We start from the raw sequence: 14,763 nt of genomic DNA on the forward strand, positions 1-14,763 counted from the left end.
AAGAAGTACTTCCGGGAAAAAATAGAAATAGTTTATGAGAAGTAAAAAAAAATAGTTTCCTCCCAAAAGCAGAAGCAAAAACAATTTTGATTTTGCTTCTTACTAAAAATACCCTTAACAAAATATAATATATACTAAAATAATCGTTAAACCTAATACTTAGGATATTAATGTATAAATATTTCTTATTATTTTTAGGATAACTTTCTAATATATAGTGACTTTAGGGGTGAATGCTTTTATATTTGTTGAATGATTTTTAATATATTTAACTTATATAAAAAGAATTAAGTACTTTTAAATTTTATTTTTATATTTTATTTAAATAAAATAAAAATATTTAATTATTACCTGTAATAATAAATTTTTAAAATTATTTATTTATTTATAATATTAACTATTAAGTAAATATATTTATGTCTTTATTCATAATTTAATACTTAAAATACTCTCTGAAAAATTTGACCAAATATAAATTATTGCTTAAAAGTATTTTTCAAGGGTGATTAATCAAAAACAAACCGTTTTCTCCCTCAGACTCGATAAAAACATTGTTCAAAGCTTTTCCTTTTATAGTAGTAAAATGCTGTAATAATTCGGGTTGCCACTGAGATTAGAATAAACTCGCTACTTTATATTTTTTGGGAGTTCGCTAAACACACCGGCCACTTTTTTTTTATACCGCAATAATTGTTATCCATATATACCATTGAACTTCTGCAAATCTTTTCCATAATACACACACATATTGCTTAACTTAAAAAAAAAAGTTCAAAACAAAATGGATCCAAGGAATGGCTATTGCCCACAAACTAAAACTTTCCTTAGCCTAAGACAACCAGTTCCATTGCCACCGTTAACAGAACCTCTTTCTATCATCCAATACACCCTCTCTCTCCTCAACTCACCGATCACCGGAATCAATGTCAACGCCACCACTTTCCTTATTGACGCCACCACCGGCCACCGCCTCTCTTACGCCGATTTCCTTCAAAAAACTCAATCTCTTGCTTCTTCTCTCCAAGCCCGTTTCCCTTCCCTTTCTAAAAACGGTGTCGCCTTTGTTCTCTCCCCTCCTTCACCCCATATTCCAATTGTATATTTCGTACTCCTCTCTCTAGGGATCGTTGTTTCTCCTGCTAATCCACTTTCTTCCACTTCCGAGGTAGCTCACATGATTCAGCTGTGTAAACCCGCCATTGCTTTTGCAACTTCCTCTACTGCCGTTAAACTGCCGTCGCTTCCCCTTGGTACTATTCTACTTGATTCCCCTGAATTTCTCTCTATGATTCAAGCTCCCGTTTCTACTCAAATCTCTTATCCAGTTATTCACCAGTCCGATTCGGCAGCGATTCTTTACTCGTCTGGAACTACTGGGAAAGTAAAAGGTGTTGAGTTAACTCACCGGAATTTAATCGCGTTAACAGCCGGTTTGTACTACAACAAATTCAATGATGCTGCTGATGAAGGTGAAAAGGCGGAGCAAGAGGTGTCGTTCATGACGTTGCCGATGTTTCACGTGTTTGGATTTTTTATGCTTATTAGATTAGCGGCGTTCGGGGAGACGGTGGTGATGATTGAGAAATTTGATTTTGAGAAGATGTTGAAGGCGGTGGAGAAGTACAGAGTTACGTACATCCCAGTGTCGCCGCCACTGGTGGTGGCAATGGCGAAGTCTGATTTGGCGTTGAAGTATGATCTCAGCTCACTGAAGCTGCTGGCGTGCGGCGGAGCGCCGCTGGGGAAGGAGGTGGCAGAGCGGTTCAAGAGCAGGTTCCCTAACGTGATGATAATACAAGTATGTGTTCGGTTATCACGCGCTAGATTTGGCTAGATTCGGTTAACATAAACGTGAAAATATTTTATTTAAGTAGGAGTAATTAAAAAGAACTAGAAAGTTGCTGAAATTAAGTGTTGAATTAACAACCTTGATCCAAACCAAGATTCCTGTCCCTGGCTCCCTGCAGAGACGAGACTGGATTCTACTCATCTATCTAACCTTGAGCAAATTTATCGGATAACTATGTTAGTGGGAGTTAGCAGGTATCGAAAGATTAATCTAGACTACCAAAATATTAGAACATAAAATGCTAAATATTGTATATATTTTGTGTAGTGTAGATAGAGATGGTAAGTGTGAACTAGAAATAAGGTGAAAGGTTTCTGGTAAGTGGAGAAGCATAAGGAAAATACTTATGTGAGTAACTATTTTTTCTGTACTTGTGTTATATGCAAATGTGTGCATATTGTGCTTGCATCTAATGATATGACAAAATGTTTTGTTTAATGTGTTCAATTGTGATGCATCATAGGGATATGGTCTGACCGAGACTACTGGAGGAGCAACAGGGATGAGTGGCCCTGAGGAATCAGACCGGTATGGATCTGCTGGTCGCCTTGCTGTGAATGTGGAAGCTAAGATTGTTGATCCTGATAGTGGAGAGACCTTACCTCCTGGCCAGCGTGGAGAGCTTTGGATACGCGGGCCAACAATCATGAAAGGTGATGCTTGCATATATAAGACACAGATTCAAAATGTTAAGTCGTGGGCATGGATCTTTCTCCACCTACTGCTACTTTATGGCAAGAAGTTATTACAAACATATATTTTTGTAAAAGAATAGTTCAGCTATAATTTTATGGTTCAAGTTGAAGACAATAAGTAAGGCTGCAGTCATTGCGCAAATATGGCATTGTCTCCTGCATATATAGTTGTTAATTCACCTTCTGGTTGTGCAAATATGGGCCTTTGAAGTTGATGAATTTGAAAGGATTACTTGAATGGCTTGACATTATTTATATTCACAGCCTTTGCTTGCTTTTTGTCAGTCTGTTCCCCTTATCTGTCATTCCTGTAATACAGAAGAATGTTGCTTCAGGAACTAGGCATTTCAAGGATAGCTTTGAACTGGGATTTCAGCAATAACTTACAATTCGCAGATTGAGTTAGTAAAGTCGAAAGCAATTCATTGTTTTAAAAATTTAACTAGTATAGTTTACTAATATACCACAATCGAGAAGTTTCCTTGTAATATTTTTTATTGATATTTCATGAGTTGAGTGTTGTTGATTTCATTCAAGGAGCCAAATATGAAAAATAGTGTACGTGATTGCAAATATATATGATCTGAAACATACTATTATGTCGTTGCTGCTAAATTTGTTTCCAATATGGCCTTTATAGTACCCTTTCAATCAAACTTGAATTCTGAAAGAGAATGGTGGTGAATGGCAGGCTATGTTGGAGATGAACAAGCAACCTCAGCAACACTCGATTCAGAAGGTTGGCTGAAAACTGGCGATCTCTGCTATTTTGATGCAGATGGGTTTCTATATGTTGTCGATAGGTTAAAAGAACTGATAAAGTACAAGGCGTATCAGGTAATTAAATTATAGCTGATCCTGATTCAGTTGTTACTCGTATGCAAACTTGTTATCTCTCCTCTCTTACTATGTTACTTCTTCAGTATCTTATGAATGGATGAACTTTCAGGTCCCCCCTGCTGAACTTGAACATTTGCTTCAATCAATTCCTGATGTTGCTGATGCAGCAGTTATTCCGTATGTAATCCTATCTGCCTCCCTCTGTCGCCTTTCCAATTCTTGTGCCACTGCTACGTACTCATGTACCAGTATGATGGGAAAATCATAAACTTTTTGAACAATTTACATTTGATTTCATTAAAAACTCACTTCTAGCAATACAACTTAACCAATGGGCATTATTGTGCAAAAACTTGCAATCCAGCTTCCTCTTACAAGGCTACGTATTCGTACTCTCTCTCTAGTATTTAACTAGTATAACATTTGTAATAGAATCTTCTTAACACATGCAATGTCTTTCACAAATTTGGTCTGGAAATTCTACTCGCTTTGGGTTTTTAGCTTCTTGACTCTGTTACTTAGGCTTTTAGAACATCAGGTGAATCTTTGGTCCACTGTACTGTGTAGTTGCAGAGTTACACCATCTGTTCTTTTAGAAGCTTGTGTCTTACCACTTACCTTTATTTCTACATTTTCATACTAATAAAATGATAAAAAGGAAAAGGAGTGTCATATAAACTCATAAACATTTATAATTCTTATTCAAGCCCAGTATTTCAACATGTGATTTTGAGCCTGACATGGAATTCTGTTGTGCCAACAAAACTAAGCAATGGCACAAGCAATTGAAGCAAATTGTTCTGCCATCTAATAATCTTTACTTGCTCTGGAGGTGGCAACGAAATATGAATAAGGCACTGATGTGTCATGTGTGTGTATAATTTTTTTTGTGTGTGCGTGTATTTGAGTATTCGGCCACTGGTGGAAATTATAAGCTTCCCAAGCAGATCTTGAGTCTCAGTTTCTGTTGATATTTTGATGTCCCAACTCTTAATACGATCTTTTTGTTTCACCTGAATCTAGATATCCTGATGAAGAAGCAGGGCAGATTCCTATGGCTTATGTAGTCAGAAGACCAGGAAGCACTATTAGTGAGTCACAAATTATAGATGTCATTGCAAAACAGGTACGCGTCCTGCCTCCTAATGATTAAGATCAAAACCGTTTTGCTTGATTGTTGCATTAATATGTTGTGTAGGTGAATTCTCTGATTGTTATGGCACAAGAAATCAAAATGAACTTTCAAAATCTGTATCATGTTGCTTTGATGTGTTCCAGATATGAACTGGCACATTCATTTGTCCATGTAAACAATGTATGCATATAGTAACCAGAAGTTACCTTGCAGGTCGCACCATACAAAAAGATACGGCGTGTTGCATTCATCAACGCAATACCAAAATCTCCAGCAGGAAAGATTTTGAGAAGAGAACTCGTTAATCATGCCTCTAGTGGTGCTTCTGCAAGATTATGACGGAACAATTACATATATCTACTTAATCTAAATTACCTGTTCAATTAACGTATAATATGTTGTTTTAAGTCTTCCACGTCACCTTATTGCTTCAATGTTTTTTCCTATGAAGCTCATAATTTAAATTACCAAGTTTTATGCAGCAATAATTCACAGGAGGAAAAGTGCCTTCTTTTGATGTCATGGATAGGGTGATCAATTGTTATATCTTTTTTCTCTAGATATTTGGATTGGCTTTTAAGCTCTTTTTAGTTTTTTTAGTGTTTGACAAAGTTAAAAAATGCTTAAAATAAGTTAAAAACTGCTTAAAACAAGCCAAAAGCAAGAAGTTGGACAATCCCAACTTATTACTTTTTAGCTTAAAAGTTATTTTTGCTGAAAAAATCACTTTTTAAGCTAATCCAAACGGGTTCATACAATAACTTTTTTCTATTACACTAGTCTGTGTATAGAAGTAAAACACTTCTAACGTATTAAGGCAAAATACGTCACTCGCTTAGGTTACAAAATACTTAAAAGCTTTCCCCAGATGTTCAAGAATAGCAAGTTTATTTATATAGAAAATTGATAGATAAGGGTAAAATCAGTAACTCATATAACTAAATTTTGGCAAGATTCCAAATTTCAAATACATGAAGGTCAGGTTTATTCATGATATATGAAGGAATTTAAAATTTTGGATACCTCAGGAGATGATTCCTATAAATACCTCTATTGAAATTACATTAAGAAATCATCTCATGATATGACATCTTGAAAGTCTTCTCATTCCTGCCCTACAATATTCTGCTTTTGGTTTACCTTGTCTATAATGGTAAGCATTCACTTTAATTATCATTTGATTCTCTTATGCTTCTTTTCTTTCTAATTTTAAAACAGGTATTCATTATTATAATTGGTGTTTCACCATAAAATTTTCAATTTTCACTAGAAGATCAATTTTGAAATATTTCGAAAATTTGAAAAACTCCAAAAAGTTGTTTTTCAAAATTTTCACTCAAATCACTCACAAAAATGCAAAAACAACCCAAAAATATTTATGTCCAAACACAACTCTAATTTTCAAATACAATTTTCACTTGAATCTTTTTTTACTTTTTTGGAATTTTACAATTCTTATGTCCAAACACCCACTTACCATGAATGGTGAGATAGAAATTGGCCGGCAAAACTTAGATTGTATCCCTATAGTCCGGAAGAAATTAAAAAGAGAGGAAAAGATTTATGGTAAAAACTTATCCACACCGAATATTTACATCTAGTAGTGTTTTTTGTAATTGAAAATTTGAAAATTTTATCGCAAAACACCAATTCTGTAAAAAGTAAAAATGTTTCTAAAAAAGTGAAAAAAAGGGAAAATTAAAGCAAGAACAAAGAATTTGATAGAGTCATATGAAATGTTGCTTTCTGAAGCATAAACCTTAAGCTACGTGCTAACGTCTCTTGTGTCAATTTAGTTGAAAAAAAGTTACGAGCTATAAGCAATCACCCAAAACCTCGTGCTTTTTCAGCACCTCATTCGGGTCATGGCCGCCGTCGAATGCCGCCCACCGGAACCCGAAGCCGACGACAACGACAACTCGATTCACGTCTCGCTTATAGACGCTATTCAAAACTTCACTGATCTCGACATTTCCTTAAATAAGCTTGAACGCTTTCTCCGAGTTTTGGGCTTTTGTCAATACTCTATTTTAAGCACTGCTCTCTCCTGGCTAGCCTTTTTTGTCATTTCAATTATTGTGCCTCTTCTCGTAGCTTACTTCACTTACTGCTCTAATTGTGAGCGGTATAAGATTGATCACTTTGAGCTCGAGGTTCTTGTAAGCCAATCTATTGCCGCCGCCACATCATTGCTGTGCATCTCACACAATCTTCGTAAATATCGCATCAGGAAATTGCTTTTCGTGGATCGGTACCATGGTCAATTGACTCAGTTTAGTGAGCTGTACCTCAAAAAGATACGGGTAAGTGTTCAATTCAAGCCTTAATTTTTGTTAATCTCACATCCACGATTTCACCCAAAATGGAGTCCATATTTGTTTAGCTATTCTCCCAATTTATTTGACTGGGTAGAGAGCTTAAGAACCAATAGTTTTGAAACATGTGGTTTGTGTGGTTATAAATCATCTAAATTCGACAGTTTAAAGTTATATTACTTCCAAATATAGAAAGGTATCGTTCTTTTTGGACAAACTAAAAAGGAAAGTATGTTGCATAAATTGTAAAATTGAAATAGTATGCTATTGGAAGTCTAATAGAGGATAATTCCAAGAGATTAAACTTATCCCCACCGACTGTTTACACCAAACTATATTAGCTTATCATGGTTAAGTGTTTAATGAAGTGAGAATATATGTTAATTGGCCATGGTAATATTGAGAAATATACAAACATATGTCATAAATCTATTATTTTGATGTCAACAACTAGTGTTTCAGGAATCTCTAAGCAGGTAAGTTTTTACCATTCCAACACGATGTTACTCCTTGTTTCTCAATCTTGGAATTCTGATTCTATGAACTTTGTTGTTTCCAGGTCTTTTATTATTTGGTGGTTTCATGGATGACAATTTGCTTTTTGCTGAAGATAACTCGGGCAGTCACTAGGGCTGTGTATCTTTATGATGGTTCTGTGTTGTGGTCAATTGGGATTGTGGTTGCTTCACTTGTCTCATGGGCATATTCTACCATTATCTTTCTTGTGGGAACTGCTCTGTTTCATCTGGTGGGCAATTTGCAAGTTATACACTTCGAACATTTTGGCAAGCTTTTGGAAATGGATATGGATGTCTTGGTTTATATCAACGAACATATGCGTCTGACATATTATTTGTGTAAAATTAGCCACAGGTTTAGAATGTTCCTCCTCCTGGAGTACTTGATAGTCACAGCCAGCCAATGTATAGTTCTATTACAGACAACTACAAATCAAGGAATTATCAACTTCGTAAATGCTGGTGATTTTGCGGTATGCATCTTGATAATAAGTACCATTCACATAATCACTTGGTTTCACCGTCAAGTTCTTTAATTGTTTGTATGCATCTAAAGATACTATAGAATTTTAAGCCCCAAATTCTATAGATCTTGGTGCATTTATTCAACAAGTTCAAATCCCAGTCTTGATTGACTTACAGTAACTTGATTGTTCAGGCATATAGTCTTCTTTCCCAGGTGAAGGGGAACCCATGACAATCCTACTTTTAAATTTCTCGCCATGTTGGTTTATATGAAGCGCCAAAAAGTGCATTCAAAATCTTTGAGACTTGTGTATACCATCAAATCTTTTGCTTATGTCTTTACTTTGTGAACTTAAGAAACAAAGTCATCATATTAGTGGTTATTCTCTACCGAAGTATATTAAAACTGTTACTTGGCTGATCGTATTATTTTTATTGAACTTCATATTCAGGTATTATCAATTGTTCAACTGGTTGGACTACTTATATGTCTGAATGCAGCTGCAAAGATATCGCATAGAGCACAAGGCCTGGGATCAGTAGCCAGTAGATGGCATGCACTAGTTACATGTAATAATGATGACACTTCTGTCTCCGGACTTTCATCTGATGGTAGAAATGTTGAAGCACCAAAAACACTGAGCCAGCTGCCTGTAAATAATTCAGAAGGTGATCTGGAGTCCGCTGATTGTATGCCTCCACCTACAAACATAGAACTCACCTCTACTATGTCGTCATATCACAAGAGACAAGCATTTGGTATGCAAAACCAAACTTCTGCTGAAATTTGTACTTCTTCTATGCTTGTATTATCAATATGTTCCTATTATGCCCAAATGAAAAGAGAATTTTGCAGCTTTAATGACATGATTCACTGAGGCAATATAAGGGGTCTGTTTGTTCAACAAATAGTATGAAGTAGCATCTAGTCCACATTGTTATAATGATTGATGTACCTGCATGATGCATATGCCATAGTCAGGTGAAGTGAGGGTCTAAACTGCCAGAACTACTAGATTTTTTAAGACAAACTGCATTTAATAATAATCTCAATAGTCTTTGCTACTCCAAAACAGAATTACCTAGTTATCAGTACTAGTCTCTTATCAGACAGTTGAGTGAAGCCCCTAGACAAAAGGGGTCTCATAAGATTAAGCACTTCAAGTTAAAACAAGTGCTGTGGGCATAGTATTTACAATTTTCTAGATGTAGTGGGACTATGATGCATAGCTTGATGTTTGGTTTTGGGACCTCTGGAGAAGTAGAGTTGGATTTTCAGATCTCTAGAGAAGCAGACTGGGAAGGTTGGGGATATGCTGTGTAAAATACTAGCAGTTGTATTTTATGTCTTGTAACGAGTGGCAATCATCGGTTTAGATCACCCAAACTTCCATTACATTCTTGTTTTTCTGTATTATAATATATGTATATCATTCACATTATGTTCCAATCAAATGTAAAATTGCTGAGTAGAATCTCTTAACTTTATATTTTTTTACGCAGACAGCAAATTAAATCTAGTTTGCTTTATCTATGCAGTGGCTTATGTGCAGTCTAACCCTGGTGGTTTTAGCATTTTTGGATGGAAGGTTGATCGATTACTCATTAACACACTTTTCTTCGTTGAGATGACTTTGGTTACTTTTCTACTCGGGATGACTCTAACAATAAAAGGTAGGTGACATACACCAGACTGCAACAACAGCTAAATGCTGCATACAAGCAACTCCAATTAATTCTTCATGTGCTTTGCAGCTCTCCTCGAGTTTCTCTTATGGGAAAAGCTAGAGCCATAACCTTTTGCTTCTCCGTATAATGATACAAACCTGATTCCCCTGTATTTTGGATATCACTTTTCATCATGGTCCAAAATAGGGATGATATATGTAAGAACACTACTGTGTTATTTATTTCTCTTCTTCTCTCATGAAACATCAACTGTATTATTGACGAAAACAATGTTGTGCAACCTCTGTAAATTTTACTGTATCATATTGTTTACCCTTAAAAATGAGTAACAATTAAATTTGTTCGCGGTTTAAAGGAGACGTGATTTAATTTAACACGAATAATCTAAGAACAACAAATAATTACATTAAAGAGAGATAAAACGATCAAACCAAACGCGATGGAACAATTAAGCCTGGCTTTGGATTGAACACTGCAACTGGCTCCGATCGAGTCCTCGATATGGGCTCAGTTGTAACTAAAGAAAAAGGGAACTGAATAATACTTTGAACAACAGTTAGAATATAAAAATGAACTTTATTGCTTTGATATGTGTGCCAACAATGATATAAAACGAAAAAGTTATCTCCTTTATATAGTAGGAGAATTTCAATCCTAGTACAAGTCTAAATAAGGTGAAAATCTTCTTTTTTGGGTAAATGTTAATCTGCAGCTGATATCGGGCTGGATTTGCGCCGTAATACCCGATTGAGGGAGGATATCATGGCTCATCGTTTATCGTGCTTAACCGTTCCTCTTTTTCCTTAGTCTCGAACCTCCACTCTGCCCGAACCCGATGCTCAGCCGTGTCTGATCGCGGATGCACAGTTCGTCCTCTCCGGTCTCATAAACGAGGAACCCTTCGGCTTTACTCGAGATTGCATCACATCATGCTTCCTACTCATTTCTTTATCGAGAAATTGGGGGGGGGGGATAATATTATTCCCGATTTTACCCGTACACAAATAGTCCCCTTCACTTTTCGGTGAGTAGATTTATCGAAGCGACGAGAAGTGATTAATTAACCCCGGCTCCTTTCTCTATACGCTGCAATTGGGTCGATGGATCAATGAAACATCCCATTAGTTGCGTCGTTCTGACTTTGGACACGTGTCAACTGCCGGTTGACCATCCCCGAATGCGAAACGTCACGCATTAATTACCTCTTCCCTATAAATTCTTCGGTTCTTTTTTCACTTTTTTACTTTCCGGTTTCAGAACTTCTTAATCTACCCCCGAACTTTTTACTTGCTCGTAACCCCTTCAAATCTTCATACGATGTTCTTCATATCCTCATATCTTCATTTTCTCATCTTCAAATCTTCATACTTCATCCTTGAATCTTCAAGTTTGACTTTCAAACCTTCATACCCGCCTTCATATATTCATATTCCCAAAATTCGATGGCGAAAACTTCGAAATCCAACAGACCGCCCATTCAACTTCTAACCCGGCCACGGATGTCAAGGTGGTCGTATCCGAAGTCGCTCCAGAACCTTCTCTAAAGAATTTCATCTCAGGAGGCTGCTCTATAAAAAACGACTTTAAGGTCAAAAAAGCCTCCAGGCAAGGGTATCGAGGCGAGGAGGTATGGAGATACATATGCTCCATCAGCTAGGACACGCTCCCGATGGTTCGGAAGGACTGCAAGTGGGAGGGCAATGAAGTGGTCGTTCCTGGCCCTATGAGGACATCACCACACACGTGGAGGGGTATCTAAGTGTTTATACATACCCCTTCACGCTTGGCCCGGTGGATATAATAGTCCTCGACTTTTGCAAAAAGTACGAGGTCTACCTCGGGCAGATTCACCCATCCTTTTAGAGGATCGTGATCCTCCTCCATCACTTCGTCAATGATAGTATCCTAGGAAGTACAACTCTATTCAAGGACAATGATGAAGCTTTGGAATCATCTCAAAGATGGCCTTTAGCAAGATGTCAAGCTAAAGAGTTGCAAAACAAGGCCATTAGACTTCAAGTGAAAATAAAGAAGCTTTTAGTTGTGGAGGACGAGCTCAAGCCCAAAGGAGATAAATTGTACAAGTTTTACAATTATTTGGTGGCCCAAATTGAAGTCCAAGAGGAGGAAGATTAGGTCCCGAACTCGGCCCTTGAAATCTAGCAAAAGGGCACCCAGAAGAGTCCAAAATGAGCTTAAAAGAGGTCCAAAGGGGGGTGTTTGAAAAGGAGCCCAATTGAAGTCCAAACCAATGGCCCAAACCAGTAGTTTTAAGGCCCAAATCTGCCCCAAAGAGATTTGCCGCCCCTACCTAATTTTGTGACTTTTCTTATTTCTTAGCAACCACCCTACCTAATTTTGATGACTTTGTTACCCCTTAGCAGCCCCCTACCTAATTTTGATGACTTTTGTTACCCTTTAACAACCCCTACCTAATTTTAAGGACTTTTACTCCTATAAATAAGGCGTTCTTCTCATTCATTGAGACACTTCATTATTGATTAAGTATATCATACTTTGAGAGTTCTTTTGAACCTTTGTTACTTGTGCTTTGAGATTTATCTTTTAACTTTTACTAGTTCATAGTTCAAGGTAGTAAGATTACTTCTCTATTGTGATATCTTTGATTCCTTTGTGGTATTCTTAGAAGGCGATTAATACTAGTTATTAATTATTGTCTCAAGTTACTCGTAAAGCGGTCAAGATCCGAATCTATTATTTTGATTTGCTTTTAAGTAAAGGCGTTTGATTTCTTCAATAAATCAAGACGTTGTTGCTTTGATCTTGTCAAGGCTATAGAACTTGCGTTCTTGGAAGTTCTTGGAATTCTTTCCTTGAATTTTCCCATATTCTTTATTTTCTGCCCTTTAGTTGTAGTTATTCAATTCCTTATTGTTATTGCTTCCGCATTTACTTTTCAAATTCTTACTCTAGTTGGGATTCCCGACCTAGTCGTTATTAGTCAATAATACGAAGGAACCTCGATTTACCATAGACCATCTGCTTCGCCTCTACAGTCTCTGCATCTTCCGAGGGGGATTAATCAAGCTCGTCCGTCGGGAAAAGAAAGCTACATTTTCGAGCATTGATGAGGACTGGGATCGAGGCTGGCAGGGGAGATTTGTTCGGGTGAAAACTGAGGATCTTATTCTCCCCGAGTTCCTGTCGTTCCCTGCAAAGTGGAACCTAGCACGTAAGTTCCTCTCATCTTGAGTATTTAGAATACTTGTTGGGTTTTGTTCTTGTTTCTCATCGCCTGGTTCTACCGTTGTGCAATAGTTCCCCGCTTCAAAGAGTGGGTCGAGGAGATCTACAAACAATTATCGTACTTCGAGTGCTAATGGCGCAAACTCTCAAAAGGCAAGTAGGAGGCTCGTTCCCATGGTGAGTGTACTTCCCCCGATTGAGTTTTCTTAATCTATTCAACTGTCATCTTTACTAAGTCCCTTTCTTCCATCCATACGTTTGCCCAAGACCACCGTGCTTCGGGCAGTGGACGAGGACGAGGCTCTGTCCTCACCTACTAAACCCTCTGCTTTGGGACAGCCTGTCGTCGAGACCGTTGTGAAGAAGGAGGAGAAAAAGAGAAAAAAGAGGGGGTCTTCCGGTTCCCCGGACGGCGAGGCCAAGAAGAAGAGGGTCGCGATTAGGGTCCAAAACAGTAACAAGAAGAGTACCTGGGCTAGGGTACCGGACCCCGAATCCCTTTATCGGCTCAGGGACTACCTTGAATATGACAACTTGGAGTTCGTCTCCCATGGACCGGCCACTGATGCAGAAGAGCTGGAAGCATCGGAGGGTAGTAATCGGGAGGCCGTACCCTCTTTGGCTCGGGAGCCCGAATGAAAGCCAGTGGCTACGGACTCTCGAGAAACTACTCCCGCTCCGAGAGAAGCCGCCGGTGTCATTGACATCCCGGAGTCGCCGTCTCACACGGATTCTCTATTTGATGAGGCTCAGGACATCAAAGAAAAACCAACTGAGACATCACGGGTCGTAGATGAGGCCCTCAACCTATTCTTCGAAGGCATGAATATCGGTGTGTTGGAGGACTACTTCAGGTTTGGTCACCCGGAGATCCTGAAATAGGATATGGTACCGGAGTCAGGTGGGCCGAGCTCGAGCCCAAAGCTGGTGAAGCAGTTCCCCGCCCCGAGCATGGATCCCGACCGTAAAAGAATGGTCATGTTTACAATCCTGGCAGATACCAGGTTGTTGTCCGGACCGGTTGGCATTGCGAGCTACCTTCGCTGCTTGGTGACTGAAGAGGATCAAGCGGAGATGAATGAGGTGGATGCACCGAGCCTTTTCAATGATGCACAACAGGCGCTGAACAGGGTATGCTTTTTTTTTTTTTATCCACTGAAGGGTTCATTTAACCTTAGCATATTCTTACGATCTCATCATTTTTGTTTCTCAGGCATCGATGCTTCATCACGAGAGCTTCCATCAGTCTTGGTTGTTGGTGAGCCAATTCGGGTTCGAGCTCAAGGAACAAGTCCGTCATAAGGACATGTACAAAGCTCTTAGCGAGCAAAGAGACGAGGCCCTCAAGAACCTCCCCATCCTCCAAGCTGAGCTGGAAAAAGCTCAAAAGGTGGCTTTGTCGTTGAAACGGGAACCTGCCGTTCTGGTCAAGAAGGTAAGGATATTTGAGATTAATAACGAGAGGTTAAGCGCAGTAGCTAATGCTGCAACCTCACAGGTCCAAGAGAAGATAGACCTGATTGACCATCTCCTGGCCGAGATGATCGAGCTTAAAGCTTCGGCCGAGGCATTGAGGAGCAAGATAGATCTTCTGGCCTCGGAAAAGGAGGCCACTAAAGAAGAGTTGGCATCGGCCAAGGACCAGCTCAAGGTACTGAAGGAAAAAGCCGATAAGTAGTCTCGCCTGAATGATGAGATCCGAGAACAACTAGGCTCGGCCATCTTGGAACGGGATGCCCTCGGCCAAGAGTATATCGCATTGAAGTCCAAGTTGGAGGCGACTTCGAACGTGTCCTGCGAGGTCCAGGATATGCTGGCCCAAAACAAGAACGACGTGGAGATAGCTGAGGACCATTTAATAACAAAGGCTGAATGTGTCAAAGACCCTCGAGGAGATTCACACCCGGGGGTTCGATCTCACAGCCGAGATTGAAGAGGCTAAGAGGCTCGAGGCCGAGGCTAAAGAGATATACGAGCCCGAGGGTTCAGGCAGTGAATCGGGCTCTGGCGAAGACTAGGCGGAGATGCCTTAATTTATTTTTTGTTTTCT

General features: G+C 38.7%; 2 protein-coding genes across 2 annotated transcripts; both read left to right on the forward strand.

The window, feature by feature from the left end:
• Positions 1–668: 668 nt before the first annotated feature.
• On the forward strand, positions 669–5,082 carry LOC107787414 (4-coumarate--CoA ligase-like 9). The gene is made up of 6 exons (XM_016608980.2): positions 669–1,798; positions 2,313–2,502; positions 3,236–3,381; positions 3,494–3,561; positions 4,408–4,510; positions 4,733–5,082. The coding sequence occupies exons 1-6, from the start codon at positions 782–784 to the stop codon at positions 4,856–4,858; spliced, it is 1,650 nt and encodes a 549-aa protein (XP_016464466.1). The 5' UTR covers positions 669–781; the 3' UTR covers positions 4,859–5,082.
• Positions 5,083–6,208: 1,126 nt separating this feature from the next.
• On the forward strand, positions 6,209–9,796 carry LOC107787413 (uncharacterized). The gene is made up of 5 exons (XM_016608979.2): positions 6,209–6,822; positions 7,394–7,825; positions 8,270–8,576; positions 9,357–9,491; positions 9,573–9,796. Exons 1-5 carry the CDS (start codon positions 6,385–6,387, stop codon positions 9,611–9,613), a joined length of 1,353 nt encoding a protein of 450 aa, XP_016464465.1. The 5' UTR covers positions 6,209–6,384; the 3' UTR covers positions 9,614–9,796.
• Positions 9,797–14,763: the final 4,967 nt, after the last annotated feature.

The sequence above is a fragment of the Nicotiana tabacum genome, chromosome 4 (genome assembly GCF_000715075.1).
Source record: "Nicotiana tabacum cultivar K326 chromosome 4, ASM71507v2, whole genome shotgun sequence".
NCBI lineage: Eukaryota > Viridiplantae > Streptophyta > Magnoliopsida > Solanales > Solanaceae > Nicotiana > Nicotiana tabacum.

Bases quoted from the DNA above. Each gene is read 5' to 3' on its own strand.
- LOC107787414 (XM_016608980.2), top strand. From the start codon at position 782: ATGGATCCAAGGAATGGCTATTGCCCACAAACTAAAACTTTCCTTAGC. The intron at 1,799-2,312 runs GTATGTGTTCGG...GATGCATCATAG, and splicing joins CTAACGTGATGATAATACAA to GGATATGGTCTGACCGAGAC. The intron at 3,562-4,407 runs GTATGTAATCCT...ACCTGAATCTAG, and splicing joins GCTGATGCAGCAGTTATTCC to ATATCCTGATGAAGAAGCAG.
- LOC107787413 (XM_016608979.2), top strand. From the start codon at position 6,385: ATGGCCGCCGTCGAATGCCGCCCACCGGAACCCGAAGCCGACGACAAC. The intron at 7,826-8,269 runs GTATGCATCTTG...CTTCATATTCAG, and splicing joins TAAATGCTGGTGATTTTGCG to GTATTATCAATTGTTCAACT. The intron at 9,492-9,572 runs GTAGGTGACATA...TGTGCTTTGCAG, and splicing joins GATGACTCTAACAATAAAAG to CTCTCCTCGAGTTTCTCTTA.